The sequence below is a fragment of the Chiloscyllium punctatum genome, chromosome 24 (genome assembly GCF_047496795.1).
Source record: "Chiloscyllium punctatum isolate Juve2018m chromosome 24, sChiPun1.3, whole genome shotgun sequence".
Taxonomy (NCBI): Eukaryota; Metazoa; Chordata; class Chondrichthyes; order Orectolobiformes; family Hemiscylliidae; genus Chiloscyllium; species Chiloscyllium punctatum.
Window position 1 is genome coordinate 37528216 of NC_092762.1, and position 12806 is coordinate 37541021.

At 46.2% G+C, this 12806-nt stretch overlaps 1 protein-coding gene across 1 annotated transcript; it reads right to left on the reverse strand.

Moving 5' to 3' along the window:
- Positions 1-421: 421 nt before the first annotated feature.
- On the reverse strand, positions 422-8896 carry LOC140494385 (zona pellucida sperm-binding protein 4-like). The gene is made up of 9 exons (XM_072593577.1): positions 8516-8896; positions 2780-2958; positions 2605-2702; positions 2388-2521; positions 2101-2290; positions 1084-1231; positions 896-968; positions 642-752; positions 422-567 (listed from the first exon to the last, which is right to left on the reverse strand). Exons 1-9 carry the CDS (start codon positions 8718-8720, stop codon positions 428-430), a joined length of 1278 nt encoding a protein of 425 aa, XP_072449678.1. The 5' UTR covers positions 8721-8896; the 3' UTR covers positions 422-427.
- Between the last annotated feature and the right edge of the window lie 3910 nt (positions 8897-12806).

The following is a 12806-nucleotide window of genomic DNA, read 5'->3' on the forward strand; positions in this document are numbered from 1 at the left end:
ATGTGTCCTGGTTCTCACTTGGATGTCATTTCAATAGAAGTGAAGAGTGTCATCCAGGATGTAACTGCTGCATGGAGCAAGTGAAGCCATTGGTGCATGAAATTAGTGCATGAAACAGGAAAGAAGAGCAAAATAGGCCAATCAGCTGTGCTAGCCAGTGATGATGACTAATCATTCAACTCCATATCAGCCAAAATTCAAGGGTATCACTATTGACCAGAACAAACCACAAGCATGTTGCTACAAGAACATGGCAAGGCTGGGAATTCCAGTTGGGTAACTCCACACCACTCACCATTTGGTTTGACAACTAATTGCTGTCCCTTCCCTAAATACTGAACCACAATTCAAACTCACTTCCAACAAGACTGCACAGCTTTGTTATAGACACACACCAGGGACAGGTTTCTGTATGGTTTATTTGTATTCAAGGTCTACAGTTCAATCTCATGACACTGGGGACAGACTGGGCTGGGTTCTTCATTCTGTACACTGCAGCCATCAGCATCAACAGGAACACCAGAAACCCAACAGCTACTCCAATCAGAACAGGAGATCCAGCAGCACCTATGGGGAAAGGAGGAAGGGGGTTCAGATATTGGAAAAGATGCTCAGTGAACTAAACAAGGAACGTCACTTACCATTCTCATTAAGCAGCTGCTTAGACTGGCTGTTCTCAACTTCCAGGAGAACAACTGGACCAGGAGCACTTACCAAGGTCCCCTCATGGAGGAGAGCACTCCTGCGTGTCCCTGTTGGAGGGGGACAGGAGATGGTTAGAAATCATCTTCAGACTATAGCCAGGATGCTGTATTCTTGGTAATTGGACAGAGGGGATGTTCAGATCAGGAATGAGGGGTGGGTCTCAGCTTAATGAGAGCATCAAGGAACTCACTTGGACCACATCTGGTTGTACAGTCATCCTGAGCAGAGGGAGAGCAAACCTCAGCACTGCAGTGCAAGTAAACCTAGAAAAGGAGGAGAAGAGATTTTAAGGGGATCTTCCCATAGATCAATAGCCCAGGTAGTACAGGGACAACAAGAGGATTTCTGAGTGGGGCCTCATTCCTTCCATTTGGTTACCTGTCCAGAGAGGGGCTGCTCAGACACTCCATCCAAGAAAACAAACGTCTTCACTTCAAACCGCTTGTGATGGGTTGGGAACTGCAGGCCAGAAGAGAGACCTACTGGGTGTAGGAGGGTCAGATAGTCATCACCTTCATAGGGACACCTGAAACAGAAGATGGTCAGGTCACCAAGAGCTCCAAACCAAACCACAGATAGACTGCAAATAAAAATCAGGTAGCAAGTGGGATTTGCTGTTGTCAGGAAAGAGGGTACCAAGAGAGAAAAAAAAACCAAAAGCTGATCTTCCACAACTAATAATGAATCTGGTCTTCAAGGTCTTGAGCTCTACATTTTGGAGAGACTGCTCAAAAAGTTCCAGACAATCCAAGCATATTGCAAAAGCTCAAGTGACAGGCCAGTTATCTTTCACATCACTGTTAGAGCAAAGGGAAAGTCCTTAACTGCAGTAACTAAAGAAATGGGATTGGTCACTGGAGGAATCAAACAGTGTTGATTAAGAGCAACCTGTCCTTGTATAGAGAGAGTTCTAGAAACTATTTGACAAGGTGTCAGTGACAGCAGGCAGCTCATGGTGTAGGGACAACATTAACCAAGATAAATGTTTGGTCAGCTGACCCATCAGGTTGAAACAGCAGGGCCTTCAGTCAGTGGAGGGAAGATGGATTTGATCTGAGAATCATAGGAGACTTCACAAAGTGGATGCTGAAGAGATGTTGCTTGAGTGTCCCCTAAAATGATGTACTGAAGAGTTTTCTATTCAAGGTGGGGGCAGGAGATTTAGTTGTCAGTCAATCTTACAATCCTCTTCCAAAGAGGACCCTGGCACACTTAACTAAGGAGAAGTTCACGATCATAAAGGTAGATCAAATATCAAGTGGAATTTACAAATGAACCACGATTGGAAGAAAGTGCCAACTCTTGCTTGTGCCTCATGTTATACGCAAACTTTACTGTCACACTATTACAAGAATGTAGTCTTCACTCCACTCAGCCTTTCCATTGAGTCCTTACCCATCCACCAGGAGACTCCACTGCACCTCATGGTCAGGGGCTGGCACAGGAGTTGCCCAGCAGTCACGCAGTCTCAGGACTATCATTGGGTCAGTGCGATCCTTCACACGAACCTCAACAAACACCGACTCCTGAAGGATTCTCTGAATGGGGTAGTCACTGTCCCTGTACCACCAGCTGTAGCTGCCATCTAACAGACAAAAATAAAAAGGAGAAGAACAAACCAAAACAGTCACTCCCCTGAAGGGATACAATTCCCAGGGCTCCTATTACCAGGGCAGCACTACCTGTTGCTATTCGCAGCTCCAGCCTCAGGATCCCATCTTCAGAAGCAGCTAGTGGTGGAGGGAGGGTGTAAACAGAGACATTGATTTGTAAGCCTGCCTCATGCTCCCCCTTGTACTTGCACTGGATGTGCAGCCTGTCAAGAGACAGAAATAGGTGGAGGAGTTTCAGTCAGTAACACTTCCCTCTCCATACCAACAAATCCCACTGCCCTCTCACCTGAAGGTGCTGTCCCGGGTTACTGAGCCCAGTTGTCCCCTCTGAATCATCCTCTTCCCCAAGACATCCGTTTCATACACAAAGCTCCCATTCTCCTCCTGCAAGGGAAGACACTGTTTAAATAGGGAGCTGGCCCGTTCAAAAGGGACAGAATACTGGAGCCTCCAATACTCACCCGTTGGGTCAAGCCACAAGAGGTAATTGGGAAGTGGAAGGCTACAAGTTCTGCTGTGACGAGCTTAGGCCTGCACTCAGCTTCATGTCCATGTTTCACATACAGAGATGACAGGTTGAGGGCAGGACGGGTCAGGTTCCTGGTGATTGCTACAATGAACTGACCATCTGCTGTGCACACTGCAGAGAGAATGGGAATGTTCAGTTTCCCCATTGGTGGAAGTGACCTCCAAATCATTGACAGAGGAATGAAGCTTCAAAACCCCAAAATCATTCATAGCTTTTACAGTTCTGTTATTGAGTCTAGGTTTTTATTTGGAGTGTGGTAAACAATTTAGGCAGATCACCTGATATTTGAAAGTGAATACAATATCCTACAAGATACTCAAAGCCATGTGACTACCCAATAGGGTAATGGGAGGGCAGGGTTCTCTCAAAGTGCTTCTTTTAACTCAGTAATGGATCCTAAAAAAGGGGATAATTAAAAGCTGCAAGAACAATAAAATGGTAGGGGAATTCCAAAACTGAAAGTCAAAGCTAAAGCAGACATTTTCAAAATTAAACTGTTTAGATAGAGATGTAAATGAAAAGGCAGGTGTTGGAATGTCAGTTATATGGGCACAAGGTCCAGACGTTACACTGTCCTGTGCATTAGCATAGGATAAGCCTGGCCATAGTCATCCAAACCACCAACCTTTCCCATCACCCTCTGCTTCCAAAAAGGAAGTGGGGGAATAGAGTCAATGGAGCTTGAAGGCAAAGGCCAGTCAGCATTGGAGGAGCAGGAAAGTTACCATTTCAGGTGTGGACCCTTCATCAGGACTGAGGAAGGAAAGGAAACTTAAAGAGGGGGTTGAATAGTAATGTGTTGGGGACTGTGTTACTTAGTGGAAAGGGTGGATTGGATTGGATTGATGAGGAAGAAGGTGGACAAGTTGTGTCCAGGCAAGGAGTCAATGTAGCAGGGGAGGAGACAAGAGATGAAGTTAGTATAGATGTGGAAGAGGGACTGTCCCACATCCTATGAAAAGGCAGGCATAACCAATGGTTTATAGGACAGGGGAGGAGTCAAAGAAAGTTGTTGAGGGAGAGGACCAGTTCCACCAAGAGAGCGAGCAGAGGTGGAGAGGGACTGGTTGGGTCAATGATAGGGGAAGAAACTGGGGGCTTTTAGACCCTCCTCAGGGAGGATACAGGTCTATAGAGAGTGAATGTCCATTAAGATGATGAGGGGTTGGGTGGCCAACCATTGAAAGTCGGAGGCACAGGAGGTCAGCTAACATGGTGCCACTACTTCAGAAATATGGTAAGGAAAAAAATCAGGGAACCTAAACCTGTGAGCCTGACATCAGGGGGTGAGGGTCAGCAAGGTGTTGGAGGGAATCCGGAGGGACAGGATTTACATGTATTTGAAAAGGCAAGGACTGATTAGAGATAGTCATCACAGCTTTGTGGGGGAAATCATGTCTCGCTAACTTGATTGAGTTTTATTAGGAACAAAGGATTGATGAGGGCAGAGCAGTGGACATGATCTATATGGAGTTCAGACAGGTGTTTGACAAGGTTCCTCATGGTAGGCCAGTTAGCAAGGTTAGATCACATGAAATACAAGGAGAGCTAGTCATTTGGATACAGAACTGGCTTGAAGATAAGGAGGGTATTGGAGGGTTGCCTTTCAGGCTGAAGGCATGTGACCAGGGGTGTGCCACCAGGATCAGGGCTGGGTCCATTGCTTTTCATCATTTACACTAGTGATTTGGATGTGAACATAAGAGGGACCGTTAGTAAATTTGCACATGACACCAAAATGGGAGATGTCGTGGACAGCTAAGGTTACCTCAATACACAAGACCTTGATCAAATGGGCCAATGGGCAGCAGATGGAGTTGGATGGATATTGAGATTCTGCATTTTGGAAAGGCAAATCAGGGCAAGACATATGCACTTACTGAGAACAAGTATCTTGGAGTGAGGTTCACAGTTCCTTGAAAGTAGAGTCACAGATAGATAGGATAGTGAAGACAGCATTTCGTATGCTTTCCTTTATTGCTCAGAGTATTGATTATAGGAGTTCAGAGGTCATGTTGCAGCTATACAGAACATTGGTTAGGCCATTTTGGCCTGTGTGCCCAATTCTGCTCTCCCTCTTTTTGGAAGGATGTTGCAAAACTTGAAGAGGATTCAGAAAAGATTTACAAAGACGGTGCCAGGGTTGGAGAATTTGAATAACAGGGAAAGCTGAATTGGCTGGGCTGTTTTCCCAAGTCAGAGGCTGAGGGATGACATTAAAGGTTTGTAAAATCTGAGGGACATGAATAGGGTAAATAGACATGGTCCTTTCCCTTGGTTGGGTGGGAAGTCCAGAACTAGAAGGCATAGGTTTAGAGTGAGAAGGGAAAGATTTAAAAGGGACCTAAGGGGAAACATTTTCATGCATAGGGTAATCTACATATAGAATGAGTTGCCACAGGAAGTGGTGGAGTCTGGTACATTTACAAGGCATCTGTATGGTATGTAAATTGGAAGGGTTTAGAGGGATATGGGCCAAGTGTTGGCAAGCAGGACAAGATTTGTTTAGGATATCTGGTCAGCACAGATGAGTTGGACCAAAGGATCTGTTTCTTTGCTTTACGACTGAGAAGGTGGAGGGCATGGGCTGTGTCCCAAATGTAGTTGAGGAGCTGCTGGATGCAAGAGGAAAGGAGTGGAGTGTTGCAGGAGCATGCAGAGATAGTGGGTTGACCAGGGCAGTCAGGTTTATGGATTTCAGGGAGGAGATAGTTCCCTTACCCCACACTACCCATTTGTCAGGTTGAAGACAGTGAATTGAAGATCTCCTGAGGAGCAGAGGTTGATGGTCTGGGAAATGGTGGCTTGGTGATGAAAGATGGAGTCATGTTCAAGGGACCAGTAGGTCGAGTCACAGAGTTGGCATCTAGCCTCAGCAATATAGTAGTCAGTACACCATACTACTGATGCACCCCCCTTGTCAGCAGGTGTGATGGGGAGGTTGGAGTTGGAGCAATGGGCTGCACATTTGGATAGAGAGAGGTTGGAGTGGGAGGGATTTGACATTCAGGCAATAGATGTTATGGCAGCAGTTGGAGATTAAGAGGTTGAGGGAGAGGGTGGATAGTGATGTCCAGATATGTTGTTAGAGGTGGGAGGTGGTCTACAGAGGGTGGGAGGGGGTCATATTCAAAGTATGGAGGTGGAGACAAAAGTTGAATATCTGGATGTTAGCAAGATTCATTGATGTGCAGGAGAATGGGAGTACCAGAGTACCATTGATGAGGTCAGACTGTTCATCTGGTTGGGAGGGGGGAAGGTGGTATGTGTCTAGGAGCTGAGATGGTGAATGCCCAATAGAGCTAGGGTTAGGGGCCAGAGTGGTCAAGGAGGTCTGAGTCTGGAGGAGTGTATGGGAGAGTTCAGTGGATTTACTATCTTTAATGTCCAATAGGCCAGAAAGGGCAGTGGTTGAATGCACAGATCCTTCTGAGGATGAAGAACTGCAGATGTCCTTTGCTAGTTTGGAAGAGAGGGGCCCAGGCCCCCCTCTGAGCTGGGACAGGAGACATCAGTGCATGGCTGTCGGTGTGGAGCTGAATCTGCAGAAACAACCATTTCTAGAGGCTGTAGATAGTGGTGGTCATAGTTTGGACTGAATTGAGATGGTCTTCATGTTGTCTGGAGTAAATGGGGGATAAGCTGGCTGCATCAGCAGGTGCTGAGGAAGGAGACATGATGTTAGTAACAAGATTGTTTCAGGATGTGGTTGAAGATCTTCAGGGTGGAGGAAGAGAGGACCAAGGATTGCAGTGGGAGACACACCCACAGATCCTCATGGACAGAAGGAAGATTAAGGCTGGCATCCTTGGCAGAGGCTTTATGGTCTGGTTTTCAGCAACTTGGAAAGAGCGAGGACTGCAGATACTGGAAAGTCAGTGTCAATAAGTGTGGACCTGGAAAAGCACAGCAGGCCAGGCAGCATCACAGGAGCAGGAAAGTCAACGTTCTGGGTTGGGACCCTTCATCAGGGCTGGGGAAGGGAGCACAGATAAATAGAGGGAAGTGATGGGGCTGCAGGAAGGTAGTGGGATGGTGATTGGGAAGGGTGGACTGGATAGGTGTGTGGAAAGATGGAAAGGTTACATCCAGTCAAGGAGGCAGGAGGGGAGGGAAGGCTGGATGTGGGAGGAGTTTGGGGTGGGGACATTCAGGAGCTGGTGAACTCCTGAGAGGCCATTGGGCTGTAAGCTCTCGACACAGAGCATGAGGCTTTGTTCCTCCAGTTTGTAGGTGGCCATATTGGGACAGTGGAGGGGTCCAGGATGGATCTGTTACTGAGGGACAGAGAGGAAGAGTTGAAATGGCTGGCAACCAGAAGCTGGTGTCAATTGGAGCATCAGAGCACTAGCTCCACAAACCAGTCAGAGTCTGCGCTTTATTTCCTCTATAAACTGGGAGCAACAGATGCAGTAGGCCAGGCTTGGGAGAGGTGTAGGTGAATCTGCTAAACTTAGAATGATTTGTTTGGGGTCTTGGATGGAAAGGAAGAGCAGATGTAGCACTTTCTGCAGTTGCAGGGAAAGGTGCCAGATGTTTGGGGGAAGGGGGAAGTGACAAGGGACTTGTAGAGTCAGTGGGCCCTGTAGAAAGCAGAAAGTAGTGGGGAAGGAAATATCTGTTTGGTGATGTAGTCGGACTGCAGGTGGCAAAAACAGTAGAGGATGATATATTGCTTTGGAGGTTGTTGGGATGTTACGTGAGGACTAGGGATAATCCTTGGGTGGGGGTGGGGGTGGGGGTGGGGGTGGGGGTGGGGGAGAAGATTGGGGGTAGTTACATTTTTATCCTCAAGCAGGAGGATATCTAGGGTGTCCTGGAGTGGAATCCCCATCCTGGGAGCAGATACAGCAGAGTCAGAAATTGGAAGTATGGGAATCGTTTATGGGAACAGGGAGGAAAGAGAGAAAGGCCTTGTGGTCAAGGTAGCTATGGGAATTGTGGGTTTGAAATAGATAAATCAGCCACAGATGAGAAAAACACAAGCTCATAGCTACTTATTCTACCTCACACCTCAGTACAGAGAGGGTGGAATATGAAAAGGGCGTGTAGTAATTTATCTCCACTTCCTTTAACACGAAGATACCAGCTACACAGACGAGATGATTTATCGACCCCAAGCACTCACTCCACCAGTGAGTATGTAGAAGCTGTCAATCACCTCCCTATGGTGATACCAGCTTTTCCTTGGGAAGAGAACACAGAACACAATCCCAAGCAGCATCATTTCAGCTGGGCAGTTTAAATTGACACAATAACAGTTACAATAAACGATATACATCTCAACATTACAGGAGCACTGGGAATCATAGCAATATCATACCAAGTTAACCCTCTATTCAAACGCCTGATAAAGCTAGTTGTTAAACACTGGCTTCTCACACAAGGAGAACATTTATCCATCATCAAACCAACCAGCCGCTTCACTCGGGATTATCCCCTACACGACGAGGGAGGGACAGAGCCATGTTCCCGGGTTATTTCCTCAGGGACAGGTCCCTTTACCTCCCTCCCACTGAATCCCCACAAACAGCCCGTCACCATTGCACAAAGAAACACCAACAAGTCCCGGGTTATTTCCTCAGTGCCAGCCTGGGGTGGTCCTCATGCTTCCCTTCCCTCCCCATTTGGGGTGGGCTCCTCTCCGGGAGGAGGCTGGGCTCCTTACCTGGGCTGTCTCTCAGGTTGTAGAAACAGGATTGCCCACTGAGACTCGGGGACTGAAAGCAGCAGCCCTGCTTGATGCACTCAGTGCTGTTGATAGTGGCCAGGCCACACGGCAGCCTCCAGCCCGGCTCCGGAGGACACACAGCAGAGACCAGGAAGGGCCGAGCGGCCCAAAGGTACAGACACCAAACCAACCAATGTCCCATCGCGCTGCCTGAATCTGTGCCCGCCCCTGAGCACCAACCCGCTTTATAGCCGCTAATGAGCTCCTGGCCACAGGTTTCTCGTGTTGAAGAGGCTTTAACTGTCACTGATCCTCATTAAGGATTAGGGCGAGATTCCAGCTACAATCACATCTTCACAACTGACGCTGCGTTCCACTGAGCCCAAGATTGTATTTTGTTCCAGAATCGGTTCTATGGGGATATGGAAGTAGGAAACAAGAGTCAGAGAATTATGAGGGTGCAGAGGAGGACATTCGGCCCATCAGCAGTCCTGTTCTCCACTGCTAACCTCCTGCCTCTCCCCACACACTAATTCCATCAAAACAACCCCCAAAGTCCCTCCTGAATGCCTGAACTTAATCTGCCTCACCCACGTTTCCAGGCAGTGCATTCTCTCCCCTAACTACTGACTGGGTGAAACAGCCTTTTCCCATTTCACCCTACCACATCAATTTCTCTCGTCATCCAGCATTCCCTACACTTACCCGCCATTCCTTTCACCCAACAGGAAAATACTGCCTCTGGACTCTCATTATCTCATTTTTGAGGGCTTCCCATTTTCCAACCATCCCTTTACCTGCAAACACCTGCCCCAAACAACTTCTGAAAGTTGTAGCCCAATACTGTCAACATTTGCCTTCCTCCAATTTAGAACTTCAACGTTTATATCCAGTCTATCCTTTTCTATCACTATTTTAAATCTAATAGAATTATGGTCACTGGCCCCAAAGTGCTCCCCCACTGACACCTCAGTCACCTGCCCAGCCTTATTTCCCAAGAGTAGGTCAAGTATTGCACCTTCTCTAGTAGGTACATCCACATACTGAATCAGAAAATTTTCTTGTACACACTGATCAAATTCCTCTCCATCTAAACTTTTCCCACAATGGCAATCCCATGTTTGGAAAGTTAAAATCCCATATCATAACCACCCTTTTATTCTTACAGATAACTGAAATCTCCTTCGAAATTTGTTTCTCAATTTCCTACTATGAGAGGGTGTATAATACAATCCCAAAAGGGTGTTTATTCATTTTGTATTTCTCAGTTCCACCCAAGTAACTTCCCTGGATGTATTGCCAGGAATACATACAGCAGTAATACTGTCCCCTATCAAAAACACCATTCCCCCTCCTCTCTTGTCTCCCTTTCTATCCTTCCTATATCATTTGTACCCAGGAACATTAATCTGCCAGTCCTGTCCATCCGTCAGCCATGTTTCTATAATTGCTATGATATCCCAGTCTCATGTTTCTTACCATGTCCTGAGTTCACCTGGCTTCCCTGTTCAGCCTCTTGTATTGAAATGAATGCAGTTTAATTTGTCAGTCATATACTGTTCTCTGCTTTGTTCCATCTTGCCCTGACTGACTCACTCCTTTCCCCCAACTGTATCAGTCTTAGATTGATCTCTTTCCTCGCTATTTCCCTGGGTTCCACCTTACTAGTTTAAAAACTCCCTGCCAGTATATTAGTCCCCTCCCAATTCAGGTGCAATTCATCCTTCTTGTACAGATCACTTCTATCCCAGAAGAAATTCTAATGATTCCACAATGTTAGCCCTTCTACTCCTGCACTATCTCCTCAGCCACACATTTATCTGCTTTATCCTCCTATTCCTAACCTCACTGGGTCGTAGCACCGGGAGTAATCCAGATAATGCGTCCCTTGGGGACCTCCTTTTTAAATTCCTGCCTAACTTTCGATATTCTCTACCCCTTCTACCTTTCCTGGAGTTAACCCATACACCTGACTGTATCTGCGGCTTTTCTCCCTTCCTATAACTGCCATCCATCATACCCCCTACTTCCAGTAAATTCCTCATTGCCTCTAACTGTTGCTCCAACCAATCCATGCGATCTGATAGGATTCACAATCAAAGACACTTTCTGCAGACACAATCACCAATAACATGGAAACTCTCCCCAATCTCCCACATCCCACAGGAAGAGCACATCACTCTACTAAAGACATCTTTTCTCCTTCACAATCTACAGACCAACAAAATAGCACTTTGTTTTGGTCCAAAAAAACAGTGCTCCAGGTTAATTTAGTCCTTATGGTTTATATTTTAAAACTTCAATCAAGAGATAGATCTCAATAAAACATCTCAATAATCAAGAACCCACTCTATTCACTACTGTAGAATTACAGCAAGGTTACATGTTAAAAACTATGCATTTATCTGTTCCTGTGCTGTGAGCTCCCCCACACAGGTTCATCCAAAGTCAGCTGTGAATGTTGCTGATTTTGTATTGTTCCTCAATGCACGATGTCCAGAGATATTTGAACTCAAACAACAAAGGCAGTAACTGTGGAGATTCACTGTTGTGTCAGTAATCAGTGTTTCTTTCTCTCTCTCCCTCATTGACCATGCGGTCACTGCCTTTTGTGTCTTCCTCCTTTTAAAAGTGCTGTTGTTTTGATCTTTTCCCCAGCGTTCCAAAACAATGCAACAGTGTATAAAACAGTAATTGCTGCTTCTGGAATTTGTGCAAATCACTTCCAATCCATGAAATACCTCAAAAAAGGAGCAGCTCTTACAGTCTCAATATCTCCCCGACCTCCATCTTGGATTACCCAGAACCCATTCTGAACTTTGTTGGAAAATACCTTTTTATGTTTTTCACACAAAGCAAGGTGGAGGGGACAGGAGCGAGGGTAGCAAATGGTGTAGAGACACACTGCAAGAGACAAGGGGGTCACTAATTGTGGTGAAAGAGAAATAGGGATGTAAAATGGGTGTAAATTAAGGCATGATAAGGAGCAACCTCCTTGAGGGAGAGAGGAGGTTGGTGAGAAGGCATGAGAAATGGAGGACAGGTGTCTAATATTGTGGAATTCCGTATTGAGTCCTGGAAACTGTAAAGTGTCTCAGTAGAAAATGAGGTGTCGTTCCTTGAGCTTGCATTGTAATTCTTTGCAATGTTCCAGTGGTCCCAGTACAAGGATGTTGGGCAGAGCGCAAAGTGTTTTATTTATTCATTCACAGGATGAGGGTATCACTGGCTGGGCCAACATTTATTGCCCATCCCTAATTGCCCAGAGGGCAGTTATGATTCAGCCACATTGCTGCTGGTCTGGTGTCACATGTAGGCCAGACCAGGGAAGGATCGCGGTTTCCCTCCTTAAGGGACATTATTGAACTAGATGGGGTTTTCCGACAATTGATTCATGGTCATCACAGGACTCTGAATTTCAGATGTATTGACTTTCAATTCCACCGTCTGCTGTGGTGGGACTTAAACACAGGTGATCAGACATTATGTGGGTAACTGGATTAACAGTCCAGCGATAATACCACTGTAATGTACCCCCCTCTGTGGAATAGCAAGTGATATGTCACCACCTCTCCCATTGCTTAGTGTGGTCCTCCCACTGGTTTTCAGGAATAGAGGACTGATCCTAGTGGCCCTAAAGCTGGGATCGGAGAGCTTTGGCTGGAAAATTGTAACCTGGTGATACTCACTCCCCGATCCCCACCAAACTGGGATATCACACTGCTTCAATGTAATTGCAGGTGAGTAACCAATAGCAGCACAGCAGAGGATTTTATAGATCTCCAGGATTACCAACAGTGATCAGATGGATTCTGAGAGGTTTCCTGACATGACTGCCCCACCCCTCCCCCCACACACACACACACACACGTTTCAGCCATTTGTTTGCCAACATATCCATCCTTCTGACTTGCTGTATTCCTCCACCAATTGGCAAGCAAAATGCCTCATTAGGTAAATAATTGTTGCCCAACCAGCTTTTATTCCTGGTCACAACATTTTTACAGCTAGTCAAGAGCTACGTTCTAGAAAAATGGAAACAAAACAAAAATATAGCCCTTTATTCTGTCACAGAGCCATACAACATGGAAAGAGATCCCTTGGTTCAGCCAGTGCATGCTGAGCAAAACCCCTAAAATCAACCATTCGCCCTGGCTCATATCACTCCAAACCTTTCCTATTCATGTACTGGTCCGAATACCTTGTGAATGTTGTAAATGTATTCACATCCACCATTTCTTCATATTTTCCCCACAATCACAAACAGCAGGGACCAAAACAGCGATTC